We start from the raw sequence: 16,360 nt of genomic DNA on the forward strand, positions 1-16,360 counted from the left end.
AAAAAAAAAAGTAAACAGAAAATCGGTGGATTTGAGAGTTTGCTCAGTCGGGTGAGGTCCAAGAGATAGAAAGAGAGAGGGGGAGGAAGAATATCCGTGCGTGATTTTTTGATTTCTGCTCTCAGTCGTCTCGGCGAGTCTAGACTGAAGATGCTCTTGGACGCGGGACCGCAGTATCCCACCATAGGAGTCACTACTTTCGGCTCCTCACGGCATCACTCAACAGGCGAAGTCACAGAGAGAGAAGTGGCGTTGGGGATAAATCCGTTTGCAGATGGGATGGGCGCCTTCAAAATAAACCACAGCTCCCACGATATTGGCTCCGGACAAACGGCGTTTTCCTCCCAGGCGCCCGGCTACGCAGCAGCCGCCCTGGGGCACCACCACCACCACCCGACCCACGTTGGCTCTTACTCCACGGCGGCTTTTAACTCCACGAGGGACTTTCTCTTCAGAAATCGGGGTTTCGGGGACGCCACCGGGGCACAGCACAGTTTGTTCGCCTCCGGAAGTTTCGCAGGGCCACATGGACACTCAGATGCAGCGGGGCACCTGCTCTTCCCGGGGCTCCACGAGCAGGCGGCGAGCCATGCGTCTTCCAACGTGGTCAACAGCCAGATGCGACTGGGCTTCTCGGGGGACATGTACGGAAGGGCCGACCAGTACGGCCACGTTACGAGCCCACGCTCCGATTATGCCTCGACCCAGTTGCATGGCTACGGCCCCATGAACATGAATATGGCCGCGCACCACGGAGCAGGGGCCTTCTTTCGATACATGAGGCAACCCATCAAACAAGAGCTTATCTGCAAGTGGGTCGAACCGGAGCAGCTGACGAATCCCAAAAAGTCATGCAACAAAACTTTTAGTACAATGCACGAGCTGGTGACCCATCTGACGGTGGAGCATGTGGGGGGACCGGAGCAGACCAACCACATCTGCTTCTGGGAGGACTGCTCCAGAGAAGGGAAACCCTTCAAAGCCAAATACAAACTTGTGAATCATATCCGAGTTCACACCGGAGAAAAGCCCTTTCCGTGCCCGTTCCCCGGCTGTGGCAAAGTATTTGCTCGATCGGAAAATCTAAAAATTCACAAAAGGACTCACACGGGTAAGAACAGCGTCAGATCGGCCGCTTCCTCCCGGCTAAAACGTGCTGACAATCTCCCATCAAATGCATGCGATCTGGGTTATGTACGGGTTCAGCGGAGCCAGTTCACCGGCATTCAGTCTCCTTGTCAACAGGAAAATATTTCATAGGCTTTTTTTTTTCTTTCTTTTTTTTAAGCACTCTTGGTTTGTGTGGATATTTAAATTTAATTAAATGCATTTATTCATGAGTCTAAATCGCATCAATTTGTAGTCTTAAGGAGATTTAGCTGTCAAGCAAATGTGCTCTGCTTCTTTCTTTTTTAAAAATCAATTATTTTTTTAACACGGTTTGAATAATAAAATGTATAATAATGCTGCAGGATATTTTATAATTCTTACTCCCCCTCCTGAAATACTATATTTATGTGTGTGTGTGTGTGTGTGTTCTTTATTTAGGTGAGAAGCCTTTTAAGTGTGAGTTTGAAGGCTGCGACAGGCGGTTCGCCAACAGCAGTGACCGCAAGAAACACATGCACGTCCACACGTCGGACAAACCATATCTGTGCAAAATGTGCGACAAGTCCTACACACACCCCAGCTCCCTCCGAAAACACATGAAGGTAACAGGAAAAAAAATACTGCTTCTATTTCTTTCCACTTGTATTAAAAACGTATATATTTTTAAAGCTGCTATTTGCGATTTTTGTTGGCAATCATATCACTATTCACACTGTTGAATTTTATAGAGGTTTAACTTTTATAACCAAATGGAGAGAAATGAGAGGGGAAAAAAACGTTTTTCCTGAAGCAAATGTGAATAAAAACAGTGGTATTTGATATTATTGCTTTTTTTTTTGTTAAAAGTGATTTTTCACAATAAAATTATCCACATTTTAACACTCTTTTCCTTTTTTTCCTTTAACTGCAGGTCCATGAATCCACCAATCCGGGATCACAACCATCTCCTGCGGCAAGTTCAGGGTACGAGTCCTCCACACCCCCCACCATAGTATCACCGTCTACAGAGAACCAGAGCAGCAGCTCCATATCACCAGCAGTCTCAGCAGTCCACCACACCACCAGCCACAGCACGCTGTCATCCAATTTCAATGAATGGTACGTGTAAATATTTTTTGGAAGAGACAGAAAAGAGAGAAACTGCAGATTTAAAAAGAAAGAAAAAAACTGCTTGGAATCAAAAGACTTTTATGAAGTCAGCCATGTGTGGACTGAGAAACGCGGCAGATGCCCCCCACCCCCAGCCCCCCACTCACCCCACCCCCTCTTTTCTAAAAAATAAAAAAACAAAAACGAGCAGTTATTGCTGTCTTACTGTCAATGAAAGAGATGCATGGACAAAAGGAAGCAAAGACAGCAAATCAAGTTTAACTTTTTTTTCCTCTCTCTCTCCGCCTTCTCCATATTCCTTTTATTTTTACTGAAAAGACTGAGATCTCAGAAAAGCATGTTATCTCCTGGTGAAATTTTTTTTGTACATATCACTAAAAAAAAAAAACCAAACAAAAAAAAAACTAAAAAAAAGTGTAATATTTTATTTTGTAAATATCACATTCTAAGGGAAAATTGTGAAAAAAATGTGGTCCCTAGATATATGGAAAATGAAGATGGTTCTATTTGCGATGAATAGACTTTCACTGAAAAAGAATGTTATAGTTGTGTACCAAATGTGAATTATTCAGTATTACTACAGTCTACACGTCGACTTAACCGACTCTTAGTATTAATGTGCTTTTGTAGGCTATTCAGTGCAACATTTTCGTCCAAGGTCCAGTTTGAGTAGCACAGTATCATTGTTGTTATTTAATGTCATGTCGATAAATCGTGTAGTGAAAGCCTGAAATTCCGTGTCAATCTGTTTATGTACGTGATAAATATATAAAAAAAAAATTCCCAATATCTGTCAATTGCTTTGTCTGGAAGGAAGTATTATTACATGTAAGTAGCTCAATTTTCCATATTTATCCGCATGTAAAGGACCGGTAACATGTTAGAAATGATCGGTATTTATGGAGAAATGCGCTCGTATGTAAAATTTAGTTTAAAAAAAATGTTTGGATACATTTCGTACTATATTAAAGGATTAAAATCATTCAATGAGTTGGAGGATTATTAATTTTAGTGTTCAAAGGGTGGGTTTCAACTGTGTCACAATAACGAGGGTTTTTTTTCTAAAAAGGAAATCTTTTTTCCCAAATAGGGATGTATTAAAAATATAATTTAATGCAGGCTTAAAGTGAGTTTATAAAAATAATAATATTGCAGGGTTGAAGAGTCATGTTGCATTTTTCACTGTGTGTGTGTGTGTGTGTGTGTGTGTTTGTGAGTCTGTGTCTAAAGCATTGTCACAACTTTTTCCTGAGAGTCAACAATAAGTACATTCACCCTCTCTTCCTCCTCCTCCTCTTCCTCTGCATCTTCTGGTTATCCACATTAACATCCAACACTTTGCCCTCCAGTAATGTGCAAATTAAATCAATTAATCACGCCGGTTTTTCTTCAGCAGTGTAAACCGGAATAGTTACTTAATTGTTCCGGAATCTAATTTTCAAATCTAATTTAATTTTTCCCCTTTTTTCCCCACATTTGTCAGATTTGTTAGATTTAAGGAAAAAGCCGAGGAGTCAATGTGCCCCCCACCCCTTTGTCCCCCCCCATCCTTCATTGTTCCTGGCTGCAGCTTGCTTGACCGCCCCATTAGGCAGAGATCACATCAGCAGCGGCGGCAGCGGCAGCCGCCAGTGATCACGGTTAACGCGGCTGCCAGTGTGCGCGCGGAGCCACCGATCTGTCAGTCTGCAGCTTTGTCACTAGGTTCTCTTTTTTTTTTTTTGCCGACCCTTTAATTTCTATTTAATTTTTTTTGTAAATGCACGAGGTATGTGCACGTGCGCGGTAAAAAAAAAAAACCTTTTGCAAACAAACAAACAAACCAACAAAAACAACAACTTCTACCATCTTAAATGATTTGCCGAAAATGTATTGAAATGTATTCATATTTTCCTTTTCATGGACTATTACATTTGGAGATAAATGAGGGATGGTAATAAAATGACTTTTTCGACTCTATTTAACACTATCTGTCTAGTCCCAGGGCTGCTGCTGCTGCCGCCACACGCACGCACGCACGCACACGCACATTCCAACCTAGATCCCTTTGAGAAAGTCACTTGTAGGGAAAGAAGAAGAAAGAGAGGGGGAAAAAAAACCTGGATGTGTTAAAGTGGCTGGTGTGTGGTTTGCCTCGCTGGCACCAGATTTAAATGGCAGCATGCAAATATGTTGGAAGATGGAGACCCGAAAACTAAAATTTAACAACAACAAAAAAAATCATATCATGTTAAAGTTAGTTAAGAGCGGCAAAGGCGTCCTCTGGAATATATCGTTGTTATTGCCTCATTATGGCTCCCGTTTTGGGTTTTGTGTGTGTGTGTGTGTGTGTGTGTGTGTGTGTGTGTGTGTGTGTGTGTGTGTGTGTGTTTTCACATGGTGCAGGAGCCTTTTAGTGCAAAACGGCTGCGCGCCCCCCCCCTTTTTTTTTAAACGTGGCAATCCGACTGAATGCAAAGCTCGAGCCCTCGACGAGGTTGTTTAATTGCCTCTTCATGCTTCCGTCGTATTACTTTACACCGAACCTACACACTGAAAATAAAATGCTCGTAAAAGCTGGAGAGCCGACGACAGGCAGCGGTGGCGGCAGCAGATTCATGGGGGAGCGGCGCGGGGAAAATAAATAAATAAATGAATCAATAAATAAATGAATTTAAAAAAAAAACAAGAACGAAATAACATCCACTTTAAATGTATTTACGCGCGAGTCTGGAAAATGACATTCAGATGTCAGGGGGGGAAAGCGCAGGCGCCGGTTTCATGAATATTTATCATCCGCGTGGTGACCAGTGAAACTGAGCCTGACGTTTGTGTTACCAAGGCGAGAGAGTCTGCATCAGCTCCCAGTAAGGGTGTGTGTGTGTGTGTGTGGGGGGGGGGGGGGGGGGGGGGCGCTACCCTCATGTTGCACCTTTAAAAAAAAGTGAGATAGGATTATTTATTTCCTCCTTCCAACAATGAACAGATTCACCACGCAAACTACAACAACATTCTGCCTCCTTCAGGACTTCTTACTCCTAATATGTTTGTATATCTGCAACTTTCTACCCCCCCCCCACCCTCTGAAAAACATTCCAACAGAAACTGCAGCCGCTGGCACGTGCAGTCTAAGATTAGATATAATTTGATGGATGAGGGGGCTCGTGCGTGTGTTTTTTGTTTTTTTTATTTAAAGAATCTCTAATCTGATTTGAATGCTGTCGTCACTCGGTGAGAACTGATCAATAATCTGCACGCGTGCTGATAGGAACCACGTGATACATGCTACAGATGTTTAACAATAATAATAATTATAATAATAAAAACTTTTACAAGCTGCACCCGAAGACGTAAAATAACTTGCAAATCTAAATAAAAAGGAATCCCCACGTGCTGAGTTTAAAGAGCCGGAATATCTCTTTATATATTTATATATATGTATAAAAAAAAAGGTCAAACTGGGAGTCAAGGCCACTTTAGTTTCTTGGCAGCCTCGCGAGTCAGAAACGCCTCCAAGAGATCTCGCTGTAAAACGACTGGCGTGGCAGACGGGAGGTAATGAGGTAATCCATCCCGCGGTGACGTCTGCACAGAAACACGTTCAAGAGCCTGATTTAAGGCAATATTATTAACAATCATCACGTGCCCCGCATACACCGCGTTTACACACACACACACACACACACACACACACACACACACACACACACACACACACACACACACCCTTCCGTTTATGTGAAACTTCTACAACCTATACTTTGTTTTGTTGTTGTTAAATCTGTGTCGGTTCTTGCTGATCCGTTGATAAAAACGGACCAAAATAAAAGACAGTCACAGGAGACGAGGTTCGATTGGATTATTCTAATGTAGTGATGAATGCTCACCGCTCAAAGAGGGCCTTGCTTAAAAAAGAAAGAAAGAAAGAAAAAAGAGAAAAGAAATCTGCAGAAACGTCATATTCCCCTCCAAATTTTTCCACGTTTATTTACAAATTTAATCTGTCATTTCCAGCTGTTACATATTTAAACTGACGAGGCTTCCTTGCCTATTCTTGTTTTTGTTTTGGTTAAAAGAGTCAGACTATTGTGAGGTGTGTTCAAAATAAAGGATGTGATTATGTCCTCCGGTTGATAATCCCGACCGGTGCTCTTTCTTTTCGTGGCTTCCTCCACCTGCTTGCTCATCCATCTCCTCGCTCTGCCTCAGTTCCGGGTTTGTTTGTTTTTTTCGCGGGGGTTCGTTACGGTGAAGCATAGACTCCCGGTGACCCCCGGTAGCATCAGTTGTGCTCTCACTCTGACACGCTATTAAGTTTGGGAGCAGCGCGCGGGAGGATTTGTGGAGGCTCTGACCCTGGTGATGTCCCAATGCTTTGACGTGTTACTAAATGAGGCCACTCCAATTAGCTCTTTGCGACAGGGTGCTGCACACCTTTAAGAGAGGGAGAGAGGGAGAGAGGGAGAGAGAGAGAGAGAGAGAGAGAGAGAGAGAGAGAGAGAGAGAGAGAGGGAGGGAGGGGTTAGGAGAAAACACCCCCTTCTCTGACGTGGATTTATCCAGAAACATGCAGCAGCTCCACATATTCACTCTCAAGCCGTCCGGAACAGTGCAGTTAAGGTGGAGGTGCCTTGCTCCAGGGCAGGAGTGAAATGGAACAACACAAGCTTCTGCTTTTCTAAACTTTCCCCAACAAATAATAGGATTTGTCAGCATCTTGACAAACGTGTGTTTTGTTGTCCCTCATTTTGTTTATGAGAAGTGTTTTTAATTTTTTAAAACAAAGTAGGAATGTACTATAATATCGGCGTAGTATCGGTCATTTTGATTTCGGTCGCTCCTTTGTGTGTCTTTAACCGGTGCAGCTTGTGTGTGAGTGACATGGCGGTTGTTTATTCTTCAGTGTAGCAACACACAACATTCCTATCATGTAAGTCCTTGTTTTTTTTAAGTGAAAAATTTACCCGGCGACAAGGAGCTCGATGAGCGTTGTGTGACTTTATTTTCTCACGCTTACATGTAAAAGGCCCACGGTTCTTTTTAGTCAGGTGACCAGGCTGGATAAATGACTTTGTTTGCAAATAAATAAAAGGTTACTTGTTCAAATTCACAGAGCCGTTGTTAGAGTTTGTTTATGAATGAATATCATACAAACTTGTTTATTTATTTTTTTTCTTCTTTTTTTGGGGGGGGGGGGGGGCACCGATTGTATCAGCAACTATCGGCCAAAGCAGTTTCGCCACGTCAGATACCGGCTATCCGAATCTAATACGGTGCATCTTCTGTTGTTGTTTTTGTGGGATGTTCTGAGAGTTGTCAATCATGTCAGCGGGCGATTGTGTAGCGCTCATACTGTTTGTGTCGTTGTAGATTTGGAGCTGATTTATATACATTAGGGCATTTTAAAAAATGGTGCTGATTTAATAAATTCATCAGGCTGACTGAAATCAGCCCACGTTTTGATTTTATGTGGTTATAAAAAAGCGATGCATATGGTGCGTTAATGTACTGTTCAGTGGAAAGGTCCTTTCTCTCTCTCCTTCTCTCGCTCTCTCTCTTACTGGAGCAGCTTGTCGACATCTGTTTATCTGATGAGTCTGACAATAACTCATTTTGCAGCGAGGGATTGTCCAGCCAAAGATAATCGCTGGCAGATTTCTCCGGATCCATTTCACGTCTCCATGTTTTTCTTCACTTGTGCATCATGAGGTGGGGGGGGGGGGGGGGGGGGGGGGGAGAGAGACACACACAACAAGAACTTAAAGGTTGTTTTGGTTTTTTGTTTGGAGGGGGGGGGTGACACTATGTCTTAACTGTTGTTCTGTGTATCCATTGAACCTGTTTTGTTCTGTTTATTCCATGTTGTGTTTGAAATTAAAACCAGAACAAAAATGATCCCCCCCCCCCCCCCCCCTAAATTGGACATCCTCTCAGAAGCACATGTGCTTAATCATGATGGGGGGAAAACAACTACTATTGTGAAATTCCTTCAAGAAACCACTGTTTCAATTAGAACCCCCCCCCCCCCAACACACACACACACACACACACACACCACCACCTCCCTTTTTATGATGAGCTACATGTTTTGGGTGGTCTTCAAAGTCTTTCCAGCAGTTTAAATGCTGGTGTTACAAATCGTCAAGGTCACCAATGAGTCAAACATATAAAACAAATCCAACTTCTTCTGACGCACAACCAATTACGTCTTTGTTTTCCCTTCCAATTGACTGTGGCTCTGCACACGGGTTGTTCTTTACACAGCTGATGTTCTAAGTGGACATCTTGAGTAGCAATTCATTGATTTGCGATCATCGAATCATCACTCGCCATCAGCTGGCTCTCGCACGCAGAATTCTTTTTTCTGTTAATCTGCAAATATTTGTTGCTTTCTGATCATTTGTCGGTATCAATCATGAGTCCCAGTGCGCAGTGTGTGTGTGTGTGTGTGTGTGTTTGTCCTGTAGATATTTTCCATTCCTTATTACTGAACCATTTCCAAGGGAATAAATCTGAAGCGGTGTCATCAAACCCCCTGAAACTCTGAGCCATGCAGTAAAATATTACGACTACAGGAAGCTTGTAGATCTTCTCATTGCTCCGTTTACCCTTTAGTGAAGATATTCTGATGGGCTGATACACGAGCCTGCAGAACCAGTGCTGATGCTGGCTTTATTTGGAGTTAGACTGGCACAACTGGAGACATCGAAATCTTATTTGGCAAACAAAACTGTGGTAAATTATCATCATAGCAAGTGCGCGTAGTAACTTAGTTTCTAGCAGCCGCACCAGCAGGATGCAGGTGAGCTGACAAGAGTAAGGGGGAGGGGTGTCTGTGTGTGTGTGAAGGAGGAAAAGGATATTAATGATGCTATATCAGATAGTGAAGGCGCATAACCATTACATAGAAAACTGGAAGCATAAACCGTGTAATCAGGCTGGGAAATATATCGATTATATATTGAATATTGTCAAAACGAGAGAAACATGATGCAAAATTCTGCACACAAAAAAAAAGAAAAAGAAAAGTAAGTCAGATGTCTTACTAAATTAAACGTCAGGTGAAATTAACAGTGATGCTTATTAGTATAAAAAGTACTGTGATACAAGCAGTATATATAATCTGTCAAAAGGAGCTTGTGAATATATTTACCTTTCAAATATCGCCATGCCCTCGTATCTCTTTTATCATTAGCAAGGTTTTCGCTTCATTAACTGTTCACGTTTCATGGTTTTCTTCTGAAAAGATGCTAAGTTATGACCCGCTAAGTGAAGTGTAACAATTCCCTTGCGTTCAACCAGTGTGTGCGTATGCATGTGTGTGTTCAACAGCATTACACCGTTCGATTTTTTTTTCTTTTACTACGTCCACGGCTCTGATGTTCCTTGATGTCACAGTTAAGCGAGTGATACGACACGAGGGAGGTGAGAATAGCTGAAGATCTGAGATGTAACAGGGTCGCGTCACTCCTCGAAGCTGCGGTGACCTCTGAACTTCGACGACAGCCGTGTGAAGAAAAGTGGGTGTGAAAGCGTCAATCCAACTTTATTAAATTGGTCTTTTGAAATATGTGGGGGTTTTTTCTTCTCCTTTCTTCTGCTGTGATGCCGAGCTGACGGAAGGTCAGACTGGAAGGTATCCAGCCTGTTACTGTAAATGCGACAAGACGTCGCCTGGCTGCCTGATACCGTCAAATACAAGGTGTTCCATGATAAATGAAACGACAGCATGGGTTATGCACAAAAATGTTTTAAAACGTTGAGTTATGTGTGATTATTTTTACATTACATTGCAATATTAAAATAAAAAAAAGCATTAGATGGGAGGTTTGTGGTGAAGTTTCTCTTGTTAGGAATTACACGAGAACTCACAATTTTTTACAAACTGAGGGGGAGGCCTCATTAAAATTCTCAGTTGGATCACTTTAACAGCTGTATTTAAATCAGTAATAAATGAATTGACACTGGATTTGGTGTGTGGTCTGTTTTATTCATCAGATGTGTTTTTAGAAAAAAAAAGTCGAACAAACTAACAGCTGAAGATTCAGCACACTCTTATTTTGAAAGGGGCCTTAAAGAAGTATTTCATATTTACTGCAGTTTGGGAAAATATCTCTCCCTAAAAAAAAAAACATATATATAAATACATGTACATACACACAAATTTTCAAACTAACTCACCTACCTTTGTAACACTTAGAAATGTCTATAATAATGAAATTTCTTGCAAATATGATTTCAAAATAAAAGCATGATCACTTTCCACCATTAATTCCCACTTCTCTCTGGTTTGATTGATAATAATGAGGCTGAAGTCACTCGGTCCAGGTGTTTGCTGTTTATTAATTTTCCTACAGCATTCAATTAGTCACTAATCGGTGTTTCCACCTGCAGCAGAAATGGTGCAGCCTGATTTACACACTGCGTCTCTTTTGTTGCTGTTTGGTGGGAAATGAATTAAAAATATTTGTTATTTAAAACGCCAATATTCCAATGTTTGTGTGATGAACGTGGATATGTTGCATCATTGTGGCTTTTAACAACATGACAGTCGGGGATTGTGTTTAATTAATGACGAGAGCGCATGTTAATGCTTCGTGACTGAGGAAGGTCAGTGTGGTGGGAGGGGGTCCTGACGTGTGACATCTGCACATAGAAACACTGCATTGTTATGAATACTGTTGTATAATAAAGAGCTTTTTTTTTTTCCTAATCACTCTGTGTCAGGAAATATTGTTTATGAGTTGCACGTGATCGACTTCAATGTTACATTTATCCGTCACTCAAAAGTGATCCAATTCAGTCTGTAAGATGCTTTCTGCTGGGCACAACATGCTTGTAAGGCTTTAAAACCAGATGTAGAGTAAGACTATGTTGGAAAAGGGCAAATTAAACGTTGACCATTACAAAAGGTCAAGTCTCTCCAGAAGATCAAGCAGCGAAGCTTTAAGTGGCTTACAGCATCTTATAATGTCGGGGTTCTTGTTGTTGTTCTTGCTTTTTTTGTTGTTGTTGTTTTTTTTACAGGAATGAAGACTGAAAATATGCTGAAGTTTCTGGAACCAAAAAAAATGACAGAATGAAAACTAAGTGCGAACTCAAATTTTAATATTTGAAGCAGTGATTTACGACAAACTGGAGATGACATATCGGCTTTTGCCAATAAAGTTTACCCTACAAACACAGATGCATCTGCAAGACGGTGTGAGTGCAGTTCAGTCCGTCAGATATTAATAAAGAATCAGAATCTGAAACCAGGGGTTCACAAACTAAGGGTCAGGACCTCTTGGTGGGTTAGATGGGAGGTTCCCAGAATGACTGCATGAATAAAATTAAGATTTAAAAATGATTACAACCGGGCTCAATTGTTTTACGAGTTAAAAAAAATAGTGCTATAACGACTATATGAATAGTGATTTTACTTAAGTTGACATCTGTTTGAAAAAGCCTATCATCAGTGTGCGTGTGCAACCTTTGCAACCACCTAGAAGGATAGCAGTGGTGGTGCATCTTTTATTTTGGCGATCTAAAGCTGGAAAGTTTGAGAACCCCCCCCTTTTTAAAAAACAAAACATAATCCGCCATGTTTACTCATAGCAAAGCAAATATCAAGTAATAGTGTTTAAGTGTCATACTCCTCAAATGCCTCAGCCTTTTTTCTTTTTTTTCATGAAATCATGACAGCCCCCCACGTCCTGCATCCACTCAGTTCTTTGGTAGAAAGCCACTCGCAGCAGTGGTTTGCTGTCTAATGGACGACGTTCATTAGTCCTCAAAAAAAAGAAAAGAAAAAAAATCTATCCATCTGAAGCTTCTTACTTAAAAAAAACAAATTTGTTTCCCAACTTCTAAGCGTCCATCTGTCATCTCCTCAGCATCGCGATCAAACAGATAAATGGAGTCATGTTGCTCCCTAATAGCCGTGTGAATGGCTGTTTGAAGGCAATCATTTTTAACATATGTCTTTTAAAAACCTAATTTTAATTTTCTTTTCAGAAATTAGGTTTAAAACTGTCATCGGCTCACGCCGCTCACTGTAGCATCAACTTGGTTTATGTTTTGACTGATGCTATTGAAAGGGTTTTTTTTTTTTTAGGTTTTTTTTTTACTTCTTTAATCCAAAATATGACCAACTCAGGTTTTAATTCCCAAAAGAACCTAAATTACAGGTGACAGAGGCTGTGAAACTTTTAACTGCTACTTTGTTGTCTTAATTTGAGATTCCAGCTGAAACAAAACTATCATTATTTTCTCTGCACGTTTTTCACCGCAGAGCATGAACTTCTTCCTTCTCCAGTCGTGTGGTGATACACATCTGATGCTGCCATGAAAACACAAGATGCTACAGAAAGTGAAGAGTGTGTGTTCACGGAAAGGACCTTTACACACGCGGCAAGACTGGATCGGGATCAAAGTTCATAGATAGATAGATAGATTTATGTCATTAAAATAGTGTTAGCATCAAGGACTGCAGGAGTATTATAGCCACAGGGTTTTTGTGTGTGTGTGTGTGTGTGTGTGTGTGTGTGTGTAGGGGGGATTAGTGTTTTGATCCTTGGCCTTGTTAAACAAAATGGTGAGGCAGTGTAAGATGTGAACACTATCCTACTGGGTTACAAGTCTGTGGCTGCACACTGCAACCTTTGTTCTGAGGGTCTTTGCAAGGAGACAACACGCAGGATCACACACACCTGCTTGTGTGTTATATTAGTGTCGGATATCATCTAAAAAAAAAAATCTGTTACAACAATTTCTCTTCAAGAGAGTGCTTTTTTGGATCAAGTTTTCATGTAATAGCTGCACACACACACACGCACACACACACACACACACACACACACACACTGTGGAGCGCATGAATGATGCAAAGATTCGTGGTTGCCCGTTTTAGCCGGTTCAGATTTGACCAGCTGACTCGTAAATAATTTCAATGTTGACTTTAATCTGCTCCTGCTACAACCAGGCTCAACCTCACGGCCACGAGCGGCGGTCCAATAAATCACTTTTTCGCAGACGACGTTACAAAACACAATCTCATTGAAATGCCAACGTTTCAAACTCTAAAACGGCGTTTTAGTTTTTCAAAACGGCTTAAAGTTTCTGTAATTATTGAAGTGCTGAAGACGGTTGCATGTGCAGATGGTTTGGCGAGGCATCAATCTCTGTCAGCAGTGTAATAATGCAGACATTCCATACTGGGACACTTCATGAGCGGAGGAGGCACATGGGGTGGGGGGTGGGTGGGGGGAGAGTTCCCTAAATCAAATAAAGGCTTGTCTTCTGGCTGAAGTCTGAGAAGCAGCACCCCGGTGAGGATGCAGCAGGAATGAAATTATACACACGACCCCCCCAATCCCGACCCCCCCCCCCCCCGCCTGCATTTTTACACATTACAGTTATAGAAATGTTGTTAAAGGTTTATGAGATAAAATTTCAACATGAAATGAATTTGCCATGGAGCGGTGTGAACTTTATGAATTGGAATCCTGGTCGCAGGGAGAGAATATTGAATCATGACTCGATGCATTGAAATGCAGTTTGTCCGTCGAGTCTTGATTTAAAAGTTACCCCCAAAAAATCACTGCAGATAAAAGGAAAACATATATTTCAAATCAATGGTATTAACTGAATGTAAACATACTTTATGTAACAAAACTGTTTTGACATAATGTATTAAAATCCAGGCTTTGTATCAGTGTGGTTGGTTTTAAAGTTACCAAACATAACAAACACACTTTTCAAATTGATGTTTGGTATGATAACACACTGTATGGACATATAAATACTGTACATAAGGGAAATAGCTTGTCCCGAATCGGCGCAATCCTATCCTCCTTCCTACTTCACACAACCCTGATAACGTCTCTGTTTCCCCCCTCTCTCTGGCGTCCATCTCGCTCATTGACTGAAAAAAAAAAAATCTCAACATGGATTCAACAAAACCACCGAATGTTGGCAGCGCTACCGATTCTTCCCTATGTACCTCCTTTGACGTTGGGTCCTGGCTTGATGTTGACATCACATGTAGAAAAATTCCTAGTTGCACACTGGAGGAACACATGGAAAGTATTGGGGCTGCAGGGAGACATGGGATGAAGAGTGATAAGACTGGATGCCCTTCATCTTTCTCGCGGAATACAGGCCTAAGTCAATTTTACTCTCAGCGTGAGACTTTCTCCAGCCCAAGTTTTGAGTAAATCCAATCAGCTGTCCACAGGATTGAGATGTAGTGTGTCACTAATGACAGAGTTCGCTGTACAGCAAAGATGCGGTCCGGCATGTTTAATAAGTTGCCGCACTATAAGCTCCTCCTGAAGTATTAATTATCGTTCAAAGGGAATTACACCTTAATATTTAATGTATACGAATAAATGTTCAAGTGGTTACAGATCATTTGTACTATAGAGTTTCATATGATTAGTGGGTGTAGAACAAAAATAAATGGTTACACAAATTACGGATTCCATCAAATATATTCAGGCAAATCAGAAATGATTTACAATCCCTCCATCAGAAAGTCATACTTTCATTATATACAGTCATACTAAAGTGTGAATATTTATGGGCCCTCACATGTTTTCTGTGTGCGGAGCAGAGGAATAAGCTGGGAGTTTAGCGTGGCATTGCTGGAGTGCTTTGGCATTGCAGCGTAGCATGAAATCTGCCAGGTGCAAGCTTCCAAATCATACTTTCCCCAAATGTGCATCAACAGTTCTGACAAGTAGACTGGACCGTGGTATTCTACACTCAACAATACTGCACACATGTGTGTAAAACCTTTTTTTTTTCCCCTTTGCATGGGCATCTTCCCGCCTATTACAATCTTCTTCCTCTTTGCCCTCATTTATTTGGCACTGGCTTGATTCCACTGCTCATTAGCATGTCCCATTATCTTCTAGATTATTCAGGGGGAATGTCTCCAGTTGCTGCCATACCAATTATTATAATATACAACAATGGTTGGTTCATGACTTTCAAGTTCCTGGAAGTGCTTCAGCTTTATGTCAAGATCCACAGTCACATGTGAGGGCTGTAAATTTTTCAAGGGCATCTGTTCCTTCATAGCTGGCCCTGAAGAGAGACAATGCAGCAAATAGGGGAAAGAGAGGGGAGTGCAGGGTCTGGAGGGGGGGCGCACAAGCTGGAATGATCCACCTAGAATTTGTTGAATCAAATCATTGCACCTGGTTATAATTGTCCTGCTGCTGTGCTGGGATTTGCCACAAAGAGACCAAATTAGCGGTCTGAAAATGGCGACCTGTCAAAGACACGCACTCTCACCTGGTATAATATTTTACCCAGACAAAAAAAAAAAAAAAAGTCCTCATAGTGGCACTTAATAATAATTTTGGCTTGGATAAATAAACCACAAGCTACACAACACCAACTAATACAGCAGTTTATAATAAAGTCTCAAAAATGCGAAATAAATCAGTCGCATCTGAGCTAAATCAAATGCAAATGGTGGTGTAGGGGTAGTTAAACCCTTTTCTTTGGTGTTCATTTAGCGTTACTCATAGGACTAGTGTGTGGAGTTCATATAAGTCAACATCTGCTTTGGTGGTGAAAAAAAATATCTGTAGTTGAGCATATGGATGCATGGTAAACAAAAATTGTATGTAAATTTCCAATCATCCAAGGACGTAACGCAGTAATATCAGACTCTTGGGAGCAACTAAACTTGAATGGCTTCTTGTCCAATATCAGGGGAGTCGTAATCTACAAATCTACAACTTATACACGCTAATTAAATAGATATACAGTATCGATATATAGATGATATAGATAGATATATAGAAAGTAAAGAGCGTGTACACCAAAGGACTTAAACACGCGGCAAGACGGAAGCAGGATCAAAGTTCATAGATATATATGTTATTAAAATAGTGTTAGCATCAAGGACTGCAGGATTATTATAGCCACAGGGTGTGTGTGTGTGTGTGTGTGTGTGTGTGTGTGTGTGTGTGTGTGTGTGTGTGTGTAGTTGCTATGAGTCAGCCTAGAGACTCTTTGAATGTGTGAAGGGAATAACAACCTAACTTAATAATGCAGTTTATGGAGATGGCAAGGATAAAAAATGACAACCATGGGGGGTCTGGACAATAACTACCAACAATGATGAATCTTGTTGAACATAACAACAAAGCCAAGCATTTGTCTA

At 41.3% G+C, this 16,360-nt stretch overlaps 2 protein-coding genes across 3 annotated transcripts in view; one reads left to right on the forward strand and one right to left on the reverse strand.

Annotated features, from left to right (window-relative positions):
- Nucleotides 1-4,487, forward strand: part of zic1 (zic family member 1 (odd-paired homolog, Drosophila)) — a 4,631-nt gene extending 144 nt beyond the window's left edge. The window contains exons 1-3 of the mRNA XM_086190852.1: nt 1-1,111; nt 1,549-1,712; nt 2,021-4,487. The exon at nt 1-1,111 is cut by the window's left edge and continues 144 nt beyond it. Of these exons, the coding sequence (XP_086046978.1) occupies nt 151-1,111; nt 1,549-1,712; nt 2,021-2,218 (1,323 nt within the window). The 5' untranslated portion in view covers nt 1-150 and the 3' untranslated portion in view covers nt 2,219-4,487. The remainder of the gene's footprint in view (nt 1,112-1,548; nt 1,713-2,020) is intronic.
- Nucleotides 1-16,360, reverse strand: part of zic4 (zic family member 4) — a 108,722-nt gene that overhangs the window by 8,395 nt on the left and 83,967 nt on the right. The window lies entirely within an intron of this gene.

The sequence above is a fragment of the Aulostomus chinensis genome, chromosome 21 (assembly GCF_037954235.1).
Source record: "Aulostomus chinensis isolate RoL2024-O1b breed Wild chromosome 21, RoL_Achi_v1.0, whole genome shotgun sequence".
NCBI lineage: Eukaryota > Metazoa > Chordata > Actinopteri > Syngnathiformes > Aulostomidae > Aulostomus > Aulostomus chinensis.